At 56.3% G+C, this 14,299-nt stretch overlaps 1 protein-coding gene across 1 annotated transcript; it reads right to left on the bottom strand.

Annotated features, from left to right (window-relative positions):
• Positions 1–602: 602 nt before the first annotated feature.
• On the bottom strand, positions 603–7,442 carry PLD4 (phospholipase D family member 4). Its single transcript, XM_036271175.1, has 10 exons — positions 7,382–7,442; positions 5,273–5,472; positions 4,477–4,660; positions 4,216–4,336; positions 3,619–3,746; positions 2,853–3,053; positions 2,080–2,219; positions 1,821–1,986; positions 1,645–1,741; positions 603–1,348 (listed from the first exon to the last, which is right to left on the bottom strand). Exons 1-10 carry the CDS (start codon positions 7,406–7,408, stop codon positions 1,152–1,154), a joined length of 1,461 nt encoding a protein of 486 aa, XP_036127068.1. The 5' UTR covers positions 7,409–7,442; the 3' UTR covers positions 603–1,151.
• Between the last annotated feature and the right edge of the window lie 6,857 nt (positions 7,443–14,299).

The raw sequence follows: 14,299 nt of genomic DNA, 5'->3' as shown, positions 1-14,299 counted from the left end.
AGCCCTCTGAGGCCTGGGGTAGTGTCTGCTCCTGGGCAGGGCTGGGAGGCGCCTGGCCTGCTAGGCCAGTACAGCTCACGGGCAGACCAGCTGCAGGGGTCCCCGGCACCCCTGACCCTCGTGAGTTTGAGTGGGAGTAGGCGGCTCACAGAGGAGAATGCTGGTATCTGGGGCCTCCAACAGCAAGCAGCCCACCTAGCTCTCCTGGGGCAGAGAGGACAGGGGTGTGGGGGGCAGCCCGGGATGTCAGGGAGCAGGACCCTGGTGTCCAGTGTTCCCCAGACCACTGAGCCAAGCTCCATCCAGCCTTAGGTGACCCCGGGGGCCTCCACCAGGGCAGGTGGGCTCGTACCCTGAGTCAGAAGCCACCAGTGAGACAGGCGTCCGATCCAGCATTCCTACCGAAGGGCTGGAACCGAATTCAGACCCTACCTCTGCAGGGCAGGTGCCCAGGTTATTCCCGGGGTAGGGTGAGCTCCAGTGGGGCTGCATCCGGGCCCCAACCCAGCTCGGCTTTACCCTCCCCCAGCTCAGTCCTAAGTCCGCCTCACTATACCCCACAGTCCCAGCCCCACCCCCACCCCGTCTCCTCCAGTCCCACCGCACAGGTCTGGCCTCCACCCTGCTGCACCAACCCCTGCCCAGGACACACCCGGCGGTCAGGGGGCCAGTCTCCCCTCCAGCCAATGGATCTGGCCTACGTCCATGCCCCCAGGTTCCTGAGCACTGAGGAGTCAGGGCCCCCGTGGCAGACATGTGGCCCGCCTTGCCCGGCTACCATGTGGACACGGCTCCTTGCAGGGTCAGGGTTTTGAACTCCAGCCCCAGGCTAGACGCACACAGAGCGACGAGGAGACACACATACTCCAAAGGCCCCTCTGTAGGCCAGGATTGCAGTTCTGTGGGAATCAGGAGAGGCACCCTGGAGGGCTCCCTGGAGGGGGCAGGGCTTAAGGGGGCTGTATTTGTACAGCAGGGGGAGAGCAAACATTTCTCAGCACTGGGCACTGGGCAGTCTTGACCCTGACCGCGGCTGCGGGAAAGGAGCTGCTTGAGTCCAGATGCAGTGGTGGGGGGCGGGCAGACTGGAAGGCCTGGTGGGGAGCAGTGCCCAAGAGCTGTGAAGGCCAGGAGCCAGGAAGGGCTGGACTTCAGCCCTTCCACGTACAGTCCTGGGCTTGCCTGTCCAGGCCCACGGCGTAGCGGGAGCTCCAGTCTCGCTCGAAGAGTTGCCGCAGCTGCTGCTGCACGGTGCTCACGCCGGGCCCGGCGCCGGGGGGCCTCTGGCTGACCACCAGGCCCACACCCGAGGTGCTGCTGAAGTAATCTTCCGACCAGTTGGAGGTGCCTGTGGGGATGGGCAGGAAAGACGCTGGGCGCCTGGACTCACACAGACCCCTCCGTCCTGGCCCAGTCCCGTGGGGACAGGGGACCGCCGGGCTGGTTGCATGTCCTCAGAGCTGCACGGAGAATCCCTCAGCAGCCTCTGTCCTCTGAGCTAAGAGCCCGGCCCCCGTCGGCACCCAGGCCTGGCCAGGCCCAGGGCACGTCCTGCTTCTGCAGGTCTGTGTGGCCTCTGTGCGACCTGCCGCTCGCCTGGTGCCCCTCAGACTCCCGGGGCCTACAGCCCTGCCCGCCCCTCACCTATGTAGGCCGCCTTCTCTGTGACCATGAACTTGCTGTGGTTCACCCTGCTGAACGGGATGTTGGAGTGGTTCCCCACGGGCACGATGAAGACTTTCTTTGGGGACAGAGAGGCAGCATGTCAGGGAGGGGAGGAGGGCCACCTGCTCCCAGCCCGGCCCCGAGTGGGTCCTCACCACGTCCACGGAGATATTGGCCGCGGGGTTGCTGAAGGCCTGCAGGGACTGCAGGTAAGGACGCATCCGGGGGTCTGTGTTGAGCCCACAGCTGACCAGCAGACGCACCTGCACGTGCCTGTCAAAGGCCACCTCCCGCAGCGCGTTGTCCAGCACTGGCCAGTACCTGGGGGGGTGGAAGGTCAAGTCCCCGGGCCGACCGGCAGGAGGGGGACACGCCCGGAGCTGCCCTCCAGGGCGCCGCTCCCGCCCAGCCCACCTGGCAGGGTGGCTGAAGCGCGTGGTGGGGAAGTAGTCCATCACCGAGGCGTAGATGAACTGCCGCGCCTCCCGCATCACCATCAGCAGTGCGTCCAGGTCCCGCGTGCGGCCGTGGGGGCAGAGCTGGGGCGGTGACGCCTGTTTGGGAGAGAGGTCCCTGAGGGCACTGCCCCTGTTCTGAACCCCTGGCTCCAGGACCTGGGAGCCCTCCGTGCACCCGCCCTCCAGGGTTTGGGATCCAGCAGGGCAGGTGCTGCCTGGGGAGGTGGGGGGAGGGGCTGGCCCTGACTTCCCTGAGAAAGCCGGGTCCCCTGTGCCAGGCAGGGCTTCACACCTGCTCAGGGCGACCCCACGTCTAGGGCCACATCCCTGCCCTGACACCAGGTCTCTGCTGAGGCCTGGCTGGAGGGCTAGACCCTGAGGGAAGGGCATCTGCTGAGGGGCATGGCCGGCCACCTTCTTCCTTCCTTCCCCACAGAGTGGCAGGGGCACTGATGAGCTGGCGCTCCCCCAACCTCCCCAGTCCTGAGCGGGAGCCCTTGACCCCACCTGGCAGAGTGTTTGGAGACCCCCGAGGCACCTGCCAGGCCACCTGTCCCTGGAGCTGGGCCCGCCTCCTGGCACCGCTGGGATTTCCCTCCCCCCGGGCCACAGCCTGGCCAGTGCGCTGGCTCCCCGACTGTCTCCCTGCGGACACAGCAGGCGCTGTGGGGGCTGCAGGGCAGTCCAGGGCGGAGCAGGGCTCCATGTGGGTCTGGGTGTCCCTCTTACTGAGAAGTAGGCGGTGGTGGGCACCCCATCAAAGTGGGCCCGGAGGGGCTGGAAGTGGTTGATGTGGGAAGAGAAGTTGTGAGGCCAGTGTTTGGGGAGCACAGCCTTGGGTGCCCCCAGCACCCAGTAGGTCTGGAAGGTCTTCTCCAGGTCCCGGGCCAGGCGGCTGCAATTGGAGATGACTGCTCCCAGCTCCTTCACCTGCAGGGACAGGGCAGCGGCTGCGGGAGGGGCCCCCCTGGCCAGGGCTGCCGGGCAGGGGCAGCCCCCACACCAGCAGGCGGTTCCTGGCAACATCGCAGGAGGACTCCCTAGTAGACAGACTGCTGGGGGGCTCTAGGGGGTTGCCCAGCAATGTTCGGGTGCTTGTCCTGAACATTTGCTTCCAAGGACCAAAGCGATGCGTGTTTATTTTCCAAAAAACGATGGAAGATGCGTAAAAGAAAGAAAAGATCCTTTTTCTCTTCACGGCCAAGCGCTAAGCCCAGGCGCCCCCCCCCCCCCGCACCCTCGGAAGGGGTTCAGGGCACTGCTTTCCCCAGAAGGGATGCGGCCTTGCCGGACGGATGGGTTAAATGAGGTGGCCGCGTGGGACTCTGTAACTTACGGAATCAGCCTCGGTGGGGCCCATGACAGTTATAGACATGGCTGGTCACCCAGAGTTCCCTTTGGTGACTGGCTGCAGGGGACACCAGGCAAAGCCCCCAGAGTGAGGGACCGGGACAAGCTCCAGAGGGCGTCACCCCGTCTGGGCTCTGGGACTCACCTGTGTCAGGGACCGCCAGTCCATGTTGGCACTGCCCAGGTAGACATGCCGCCCGTCCACGACCCAGAATTTGGAGTGCAGAACGCCCCTGGTGAGATGCCCCATGGGCACGTATCGAACCTGGGCACCTAGCCGAAGAGTCCAGGACGACAGGGTGAACCGACTTCCCGGGGAGCCTCAGGTCTTTACAGCTGGGGTGACTCTCATCCTCACGACAGCCCTGCTAGGTTGACCCTGCCATCACCCGTTTCACAGGTGGGGAGCCTGAGGCTGACTGGCCGAGAGCTGCCGGGGCAGCCTGGCTCCAGGGCCTCCTTGTCCGATCACCGGGCTGCCTCCTGCTGCCTGGCTGGCCTCCCCACACAGGTCCGGGCAGCGGGGCTCTGCGGGACCCCAGGCCACCCTCCGTGCACCCATGGAAATGACACTCCTGGACCTTTGTGACCAGCCCAGTCCCACGAAGCTCCTGCCCTTCCAGGTCCGGGGAAGCACAGGGTGTTCTCTGGCCTCCCCGCAGCGGCTCCACTGTCCTGTCCCTGCCCACGCGCCAGTGAGTCAGCCCACGCACCCCCCCGGCAGTCCCTGGGCAGGACCTACCCCGGGCGGCCAGCATCTTCAGGTCGGTGGAGTTCCTGGCCAGCGTCGGGTGGCTGGTGGCCACAGCCAGGGAGACATTCCTGTCCAGGGTCTGCTGCAGCTTCTGCAGAAGGGCCTCTCCCTGCAAAGCCCAGGGCCCCAGTGAGCTGTCGCCCAGGCCAGCCCTCTGCTGCCTCCCACTAGGAAGGACCCAGACCGTCCCCAGCTCAGTGTCAGACTGACGGGCCGCGGGCCAGGCTGCTGTGTGGGGGTGGGGCGCACCGGTTGCGATGATGGGTCCTGCACCCCGATGTCAGAGCCCGTGAGAGACCAGTAGTAGGAGGCGATGTGGACGCTCTCCTGGGCGGCGTCCAGCAGCTGCAGCCAGGCCTGGGCCAGGGGCTGGGCGGAGGGGCTGCCAGATGCAAAGGGCATGTCCTGGGGGCTGCTTTCCACGAGGACCAGCCTGCGGGGGGCGGGGGCCATGCGTGAGTTCTAGAGCACCAGCCTGCTTCCAACCACCCTTCTCCTCCCGCTGGTCAGACCAGAGGGGCTGCCCGCGTGGCCCCAGGGCGGAGCCCAGGCCCAGGTGCAGGGAGGCGCAGCCAGCCTTCAGCGATGGTAACACCCAGGAGCTGCCAGGGGGGGTCTTAGGGCTGGGCAGGTGGGGGCCCAGGCCCCATCCGTCTGAGAGGCTGTCCTAGGGGAGCTGCTGCCCGTGGAGGTGGCCAGGGCTGACCCAGAGGGAAGGGCTGGCCCAGAGGTGGCAGTGTGGGCCCACCTATGGGGGCAGACGTCACTCCCAGGGCTGGGCCGGGAAGGCGCCACACCTCAGCCCAGGTAGGACCAGGTTCACCTGCCTTGTCAGAGCCCCCAGGTGGCACCTGGTGTTTGCTGCAAAGAGCACCCGAGCCCACCCGGTTCCCGGCCCGGGGCCTCCCCGCCCACTCCCGGCTCTCCTCCCGCCACCCTCCTGGCCCTTGCACCTGCCAAGAGGAGCTGGCAGCGGGCGTGCTCAGGCCCCGGGAGCTCTCCCGGGAGCACAGGGCGGCCAGGGCTGAGACCCGGGCCCACTCACCGGCAGGCGTCTGGCTGTTGCTGCTGGGCCTCCCCTCCCAGGGGCTCCGAGGCCGGGCCGGAGCCACAGTCCTGGGGCCTGGCGGGCCCTTCCTCAGGGTGCAGCTGGCCCCGGGTGGGCGGACAGGGCCCTTGCCAGAGGAGGTAGATGAGAGTCACACCGCCAAGCCACAGCACGGCCAGCGTCCCCAGCACCTGCAGCTGGAGGAGGCAGCACGAAGGGGTACTCAGCTCCCGGGGGCCAGGCTGCAGCCGGGCGGGGTCAGGCAGGAGGGGGCGGAGGGGGCTGAGCAGGACCCGAACCCTGTGTTGGTGGGACCAGGTAGCCATGTGGCCACTGGCTGGCCTTCCAGGTCTCCCCAACCAGGGGGATTTGGGCAGGTGCCGAGTAGCCCTCAGGTTGGGGTGCCCCGAGGCTCCCCCATGGCTGGTTTTGTCCTCACCGTTCTGCCCACAGGCCCTGTGAGGCTGCTGAGCCCCTCCCTTGGTCCCCAGTCCTGCCGAGCCCACTTCTTCGCTCCGTGGGCTGTGGGGCAGTGTGGAGCAGGGCCGTGAGGGTCACCGAGGCTCTGCGGTCTCAGCACATGCGCAGAGCAGCCTGGCGCCACCCGCAGCTCTGGCCACAGTGCCACCCCGTGTGGGGCCCTGCAGGCGCCTCAAAGCCCTGAGGCTTCCCCACTCCTGCCCAAGGTCACACCCACCGTGTGAGGCTCCACGCCGCTGCCCCACCCCAGACAGTCCGGCCTGAAGCTGGAGGAGCCTGTCACCTTTCACTGGTGTTTGTCTGTGTGTATCTGTGTGTGTGTGTTTCTGTGTATGTGTGTGTGTGTGTATGTGTCTGTGTGTGTGTGTGTGTTTCTGTGTGTGTGTCTGTGTGTTTCTGTGTGTGTGTGTGTTTCTGTGTATGTGTCTGTGTGTGTGTGTGTTTCTGTGTCTGTGTGTGTGTGTGTGTGTGTGTGTGTGTGTATGTGTCTGTGTGTGTGTCTGTGTGTGTGTGTGTGTCTGTGTGGCTGTTTTTCTGTCTGTGTGTTTCTGGGTATCTGTGTGTGTGACCGGCTGTGCACCCCTCTCTCGGTCACCCTCTCGGTGGGTATCTGGGTACTGGGTCTCGGTTCCTGGTTTCAACCACAAGAGCAGTGAGTGAAGGAGTCAGTTCTGCTTTTGAGCTTGGTCCTCAGTACAGACTATAAATAGCTGCTTCCCTTCTTCCTGGGCCCTGGGCCCCTCAGCTCCAGCCCTTGTCCCGGCTGGGGAGGGCCACGCGGAGAGGACAGAGGCCCAGCGTGGGCCGAGTCAGGGACCCCACAACACTGTCAGAGGGGGAGTGGGCTGAGTGGGGACCCCGAGATGCTGTCTAGGGGCTTGGGCTGAGTGAGGACCCTGTGTAGCTGTCTAGGGGCTTGGACTGAGTAGGGACCCCCAGCATTCGGCCTTCATAAACTCTCAGGGGAGGCAATTAGTGTGGCGTCTGGGGAGGGGATGGGCAACGGGGGCCCTGGGGGTGACCCCACCCCACGGGGAAAGGCCTGTGTCCACCGTGGGCTTCAGGCAGACAGGCAGGTCAGAACACAGCTCCGCCTGGGACTTGGGGCCCATCCAAGGCACCGCCCAAGCATGTCATCCCCCTCTTGGCCATTGGGAACTACATGGGAACGGAGGAGGTTGGCCACCAGGATGGCGCGACGCGGGTGCAGACCTGTTCACTCGCTCAGGCCTGGGGACCCTGTGTGTTCCTGCGGTGGGACCAGCCGTTGAGAGAGAATGACCCACTAGATCTGGTGTCCCAGGGCTGCGATGGGCTGGGAGCCCCCCGAGCAGCTGAGCCCCAGCCCCATGTGGGCGGCCGTGGGCTCTGCAGGCATCAGAGGTCTCCGCTGCCGGGCCCAGGCCGGGACAGGGGGCCTGCTGTCAGCTGGCTGGAGACCCTGAGGCCCCAGGGGTCCTGCAGCAGAAACGGGAGGAACGGGTGGTCTGCAGTCCCAGCTGCTGGCTCCGTGACCCTCTGGGCCTGGGGTTACTGGCAGCATGGGGCCGGGGAGGAGGACCACAGATCTCTTCCTAGGGCCTCGCCCTGGCTCCCCCACCTCGCCCTGGCTCCACTGGCACTTACCTCTGGGGGTCCGGCCTTGGCACCCATCTTGGCTCCAGCCCGACTGCAGCCCTCAGCTCTCTGGGCGGGCTCCCCACTGCCTCCACCCCGCCCACTGGCCTCCTCTCTGCAGCTGGCTGCTTCCCCTTTGGCCACTTCCTTCTAGTCTTGAGCATCTCGCTCTGCACCCCCGGTTGATGACATCTGGGGTGAGATGAGTCTCGAGGCTGAGGCTGAGAACTTTCACCTCCAGAGAAAAAGTGCTCTTTCTTCTACCTTCCAGGCATAGCCTGTGCCAGTTAGGCCCCACGCAGGCCACAGGGACGCAAGGAATCATGGCTCACGTGAGATTTTATTTCCCTCTGACACTAACCGAGTTCAGGGGCTGGTGGTCTACAAATGGTGGCTCCACAGCAATGGAAGCCAGGTCCCTCCAGCTCTCAGTGTGTCCCTAGGGTTGGCCAGCAGCCTCATGGCCCCACGATGGCTGCTTGAGCTCAGCCATCACCTCCATGTTCCTAGCAGAGCAGAAAGGACGTCCCAGAGACTTCCTGGAGTCCCACAGGACACTTCTACTTATATTTCATGACCTAGAAATTAGTCACATGACTGCATCTAGCTGCATGGGAAGCTGGGAAACGGAGGCAGCTAGGAACTCCAGCCTGGAGGACGCAGGTGGGATTGCTCGTTGGCCTGTCTGAAAAGGCAGGCCTGACCAGAGCGTGCCAGTTCTCAGTCTCAGCAAGGGGCTCTGCCTCACCCTTTACCCCTCCAACTGGGGCTCCCTGGAGACTTCACCTTTAGACTAGCCCCCTTACTTTGGATGAGGTCTCGTGTCTGCTCTATCTCCCCTTTGCCAGTTCCCATTCAGGGCAGTGGCTGCAGGGGGCCTTGTCAGGGTGCTGGTCTCTGGGTGACCACCCACCACTCAGAAGGGTAGACGTTCCCAAGGTCAGGGTCAACATGGAAGCCCAGGGGACAGTGTGAGTGGACTGGGAAGTGAACAAGAAATGACGGAACCCAGATCCCTTCACTTTCTTCCCGGCCCCTCTGCCCCAGTCTGGCCTTGGGGTCATCTTCAGGACAGAGCAAGGGCAGCCTCTGCTCTCTGGCTGGGTTGCTGGATGCCTGACCCAGTTCTCTTTGTTAACAAGCGTCCCCATCCTCACCTTCCAGGGCAGCAGCACCAGGGTGTTATTACGGTGGCTGCTGTTCGCTCCTCCAACACACGGTGGTGTCAGACGTTTTAGGTTCACGAGCCTGGCGGGTGCAAAACTGGGGCCCGGAGGAGGCTGACTGTGAACGATGCTGAGTGTTTTCGTGTTTGCCAGTCCCGCGGACCTCCTCTCCTGTGAAGCCCTATTTTTGTCTTTGGCCCATGTTTAAATTTTTTTTTTTTTATCCTCACCCGAGGACATTTTTTTCCATTTTTTGTTCAGATAGAGTGGGAGGGAGAGAGAGGAAGAGAGAGGAGAGAGAAACATCGACGTGAAGGGACACATCGAGTGGCTACCACCCGCACGACCAACCAGGGCCGGGGACAAACTGCAACCGAGGTACATGCCCTTAGCGGGAACCGAACCCAGGTCTCTCTGTATTGCAGGCCTACGCTCCAACCGCTGAGCCAAACCGGCCAGGGCTAAATTTTTTTTTTTTTAATTTTATTTTTGTTACAGATGTTTCTCCTTTTTTACCCCATTGACACCCCCTTCCCCATCCCCCCACCCCGTCCCCAGCTTTGTTGTCCATGTCCATTGGTTATGCATACATGCATATAAGTTCTGTGGTTTATCTCTTCCCTCCCCCCACCTCTCCCTCTTCTGAGGGTTGTCAGTCTGTACCCTACTTCCACATCTCTGGGTCTACCCTATTCCTCAGGCTGTTATGTTCATTATATTCAAAAAAAAAGTGAGATCATGTGGTATTTGTCTTTTTCTGCTTGGCTTGTTTCACTTAGGATAATACTTTCCAGGTCCCTGCATGTCATCTCAAAGGATAAGAGATCTTCCTTTCTTACAGCTGCATAGTACTCCATTGTGTATATGTACCACTGCTTTTTTATCCACTCATCTACTGATGGACACTTGGGCTGTTTCCAGATCTTAGCTATTGTAAATAGGGCTGCTACAAACATGGGGGTACATATATTCTTTCTGTTTCAGGCTTCTTAGAATATATTCCTAGAAGTGGGATCACTGGGTCAAATGGCTTGACTTTTTCTTACACATTTGGAGGATTTTTTTTTTTTTTTTTTATCCTCACCCGAGGACATTTTTCCATTTTTTGTTCAGGTAGAGTGGGAGAGAGAGAGAGGAACAGAGAGAGAGAGAGAAATATCGATGTGAAAGGAACACATCGAGTGGCTGCCACCCGCACAACCGACCAGGGCCGAGGACAAACTGCAACTGAGGTACATACCCTTAGCGGGAACCGAACCCGGGTCTCTCCAGACCGCAGGCCGACGCTCTAACCACTGAGCCAAACCGGCGAGGGCACATTTGGAGGATTTAGTTTATATTCTGAACTGTCAATTTTAGGTGAAGCAAAACCTTCCCTTACTTTGCTTATGTTTTTTAATTTGTTTTATATATGTTTTTTGGTATTTTTTATTTTTAAAACAGTTCTTTCTCAGTCGTGTGGAAAGTGGCGAGGACGATGCAATGAACTACCATAAGCTCACAATTTTGATTCCACAACTATCGACACGGTCACACCTGCTTCACTGATATTTCTGCTAAGGAATTTTAAAGTAAAAGAGGACACAAATGGCGTTTCACTCCTAATTACTTTAGTGTGCATTTCTAAATAAATAAATTTCCTATGAAATTACAACACAAAGGGTCACTTCTGATCAAGCTAATAGTCCTTAATTGTATCAAATTCTTGCAATGCTTTTATTATATTTTAAGCCCCATAAGTTATACACCTTATAATTATTTTTTAATCCTCACCCGAGGATATTTTTATATCTATCTTCAGACAGAGTGGGAGAAAGGGAAGGAGAGAGAGACAGAGAAATATTGATGTGAGAGAGACACATCAACTGGCTGCCACCCGCACGACCCCAACCGAGGCCGGGGACAGACAGCAACCAAGGTACATGCCCTTGACCAGAACCAAACCCAGGAATCTTTGGTCCACAGCTGACCACTGAGCCAAACTGGCCAGGGCACACCTTGTAATTCTTTTATCAGTTAGGGTATGTTTAGAATTATCCACTTTTGCCAATTTATCTAGTCATATTCCTTGTTTTATTTTAGACCCTCCCTCTGTGACCATTGTCCTTCTTCCTGGAATACCTCCTTTAGAATCAACTTGAATGCTAAATTAGCTGGATATAAAATTCTTGGTTGTTGCCCTGGCCGGTTTGGCTCAGCGGTTAGAGCGTCAGCCTGCGGTCCGGAGAGACCCGGGTTCAGTTCCCGCTAAGGGCACGTACTTCGGTTGCAGTTTGTCCCCGGCCCTGGTTGGTCGTGCGGGTGGCAGCCACTCGATGTGTCCCTTTCACATTGATGTTTCTCTCTCTCTCTCTCTCTCTCTTCCTCTCTCTCCCTCCCACTCTATCTGTACAAAAAATGGAGAAATGTCCTCGGGTGAGGATTAAAAATAAATAAATAAATAAATAAATAATTAAATTAAATTAAATTCTTGGTTGTCTATTATTTGCCTTGATTGGGGAGTAAATTTTCAGTAACATGAAAATGTCTCTAACTTTCCATCATTATTGAAGGGTCCTTTTCCTAAGTATACAATTCCTGATTGGCAGTTTCTTCCTCGGGAAATCTGAGGTCTTCAGAGTTCTGTTGTTGTTGTTGAGAAATCTGCTGTCATTGCTTTGTAAGGACTCTGTCTTTACTCTGTGGTTGTCTATCTCTGGGGTCCTTCAGTGTTACCATGATGAAACTAGGTGTTGTTTCCTTTTTAAAATCCTGTTTGGCACACGTGAAACTTCCTTTATCTGTGGATACATCTACTCGTTTGCTAGGACTGTTGTCACAAAGTACCACAGTCTGGGTGGCTTAAACACAGACATTTGTCTCAGTTCTGGAGATTAGAAAACCCAAGTCAAGGTGCCAGCAGGGCTGGTTCCCTCTGAGGGCCATGAGGGGAACCTATTCCCAGCTTCTCCACTAATTTCTGATATTCTCAGGTGCCCCTTGCTTGTACATGGCATTCTCTGTGTCTACACATTTGCCTTCCTTCTGTGCCCCTCTGTCTCTGTGTCCAAATTCCCCCTTCCTATAAGGACACCAGTCATGGTGGATTAGGGTCAACCCTGATGACCTCATCTTAACTTGATCATCTGTAAAGACCTTTTTTCCAAATAAGGTCATATTCACAGGAATTGGGCATTTGGACTTTAGCATCTTTTGGGGAGGCGGGAGTGACACAATTCAACCCGTATTACATGCCTGTCCCAATTCTGAATATTTCTTCTCCCCATCCCCTTGCTCAGGAACTCTGCACACGTGTATTATATTTTGTCACACAATCCTCCATGCACATTAACCTGTTTTCCATTCTGTTTCCTTGGATGCTCTGGATGCTTTCCTCTTGTCTTTCTTGCAGTTGACCAATTTTTGTTTTAGCTGCATCTAATCTACAGTTTAACTCTCTTATTGAGGTTTTTAAAAACTTTATTTCCAGTCATTAGTTTTCAATATGATACTTTTCCAACTCTAGCCAGCTACGTTTTATTTCCTTTTCCTTTTTTAAACCATTTTTTTTTCTATTCCATTTTTGTGTGTTATTCTGTGCTGGTGTCATTCAATGTGTATTTTATGACTGGGTAGTGAGTTTACCATTGGCTGACTTAACCTAGAGGCTGCTGAGGGTCCTGGGCCCAAAAGGTCTTTCTCTAAAGATGCTTTTCATTTGCTTCTGCAGGAACCAGGGATACCTATCAACCTGGAGGCACTTTGAACGAAAATATAGAGAAGAATGTCAGAGACATGTGGAACATGGTACAAAGGCCTGACACATGTAAAAACTGAGTCCATGGAAGGGAAGGTGGGAAATACAGCAGAACAACATCTGAAGAGAAAATGGGTGAGGTTTTTCACAACTGGTGAAAGACACAGGCCATTAATCCAAGAAGTGCTACAAAGTTCAACACAGATAAGTACAAAGATACTCCTATGCACACTGTAGTAAGTTTAACCACCAAACACCTAATAACAGAGAAAATCCACACAAGAAAGACACTGCCTCAGAGAGGCAACGAGGAGTGTTTGACTTCTCCACATGAGCAATGGAAGCTGGAAGACAATGGATGCTGTGTTTTAAGCACTGAAACACGGCCAACTTAGCTACTATATCAAGTGGAAGTCAAAATAAAAACATTTCCAAACACCGAGAAGCTGAGAGATTGTATCACAGCAAACCTACACTTGGAAAACAAGACAAAGCAAATCGAAACCAAAGGCGATCTTTTGGAAAATGACCAGACAGACACATGTACACGAGCAGGGAAAGAAGAGCACCAGAGGGCAAATGCACTGAGGAGCTGAAGTGCGCGGGGTCTGGGGACGTAATACGAGACTAGTGTAGGGTTTACAACGTGGCGAAGTTAAAATGCCGGATCACAACAGCACAGACATCGGGAGGCGGACAGAGTTAACGTGTCAGGAGTTCACGTGGTCCAGGATGTGCTAAAAGTACAATTTTACATTAAGCCCTGATTCATGAAAGGTGGGTTTTATGAGTGCATTTTATCTTTGTAAATATTTTATAACTGCTCAGAAGTAGTAAAAAGAACAATTTACATCAGAACATAGTAAGTGAAGAATGAATTTTATAATTGTTTGGGTAACGGCTGAGAGTATACTGAGAGTGTTAATAGCAGGCAAATGGGTACATGAAATAAGAAGAAAAAACTCTTGATTGACCCTCAGAAAGAAAAAAGGGAGAAAAATGGTACAAATAACACAGATAATATAGCGTATTTAAAACGAAATACATTGGTAATTACAATAAATGTATTTAAAGTGCTCTGATTAGAAGACAAATATTGTCAGGCTGATTTTTTAAAAACAAAGCCTGCAGAAGTGTACATAAAAGAATGGAAAAGGGTCACTTATGACACTAACCAGAAAAGAAAAAAATAGCCAGCATGCCCCTGCTAATATCAGACAAAGCAGGCTTAAGGTAAGAAAGGTAAGTAGAGATAAAGAAGACTTCAGAATAAGCGGGAGCATCGTCCTGGGATTTAACGACTCTCAATCGTAGGCACCGAATAACAAAGCTTCGAAATGCATAAAGGAAGCTAACAGAACGGAAAGGGAACTCGTCACCGTGACCGTGGCAGACATTTGCACGGCCCCCAGCAACGAGCAGAGCAAGTGGACAGAGCCCACGCAGAGAACGTGTCTACACCTGTAAAGTGCACAGTGGGTGTTCAGACAGCACTCCAAAGGGAGGAGCTGGCTCGGCACAGAGCCCGTGACCCTCAGCACAGCCTGCTTTTGAGAAGAGCCCTGGGACCTTGCAGCCTGGCCGGCAGGAATAAAGTAACTTTTCTCTTTGCGGGGTGAACATCTGGAAATTTCCGCTTTCCTTTCTCGCTTAGGCTGCCACCTGGTGGCGACGTCGCTGCATTGCAGTGTCCCTGGTCTTGGGGTCAAACCAGTTTCCGGCCCAGGAAGGGAGACCTCTTGGGCAAAGCACTCCCTGCCCTGGCCAAAGGCCACCGGCGAGAAAGGAGGCCAAGGCGATGATGCCAGGGTGTTGCCACGTGATAGAATGAATGATTTATTAGCACAAATTCCATGACAAATCATATAAAATAACCATTTTCGGAAAGACACCCATAGACCACCTGAGGACGAACACAGAGGAGCCTCCGCGAAGCCAGACAAATAAGTTACCGATCCCAGGTCGAGGGCTGGAGGGGGGACACAGATCTATGAATAAAAAAGTTGTACAGTGATTCCCGGGGTG

Source organism: Molossus molossus, unplaced genomic scaffold, assembly GCF_014108415.1.
Source record: "Molossus molossus isolate mMolMol1 unplaced genomic scaffold, mMolMol1.p scaffold_m16_p_1, whole genome shotgun sequence".
NCBI classification, from domain to species: domain Eukaryota; kingdom Metazoa; phylum Chordata; class Mammalia; order Chiroptera; family Molossidae; genus Molossus; species Molossus molossus.
Note: the sequence above shows the minus strand (reverse complement) of the source record. Positions and strands in the feature narration are given on the sequence as shown.

What these genes read in the sequence shown, in the direction of transcription:
- PLD4 (XM_036271175.1), bottom strand. Translation starts at nt 7,408, where the DNA reads ATGGGTGCCAAGGCCGGACCCCCAGAG. An exon ending in CCAAGGCCGGACCCCCAGAG is followed by an intron (nt 5,473 to 7,381) that starts GTAAGTGCCAGT and finishes TGCCTCCTCCAG; the next exon opens with CTGCAGGTGCTGGGGACGCT. An exon ending in GAAGATGCTGGCCGCCCGGG is followed by an intron (nt 3,747 to 4,215) that starts GTAGGTCCTGCC and finishes CTCTTCGGCTAG; the next exon opens with GTGCCCAGGTTCGATACGTG.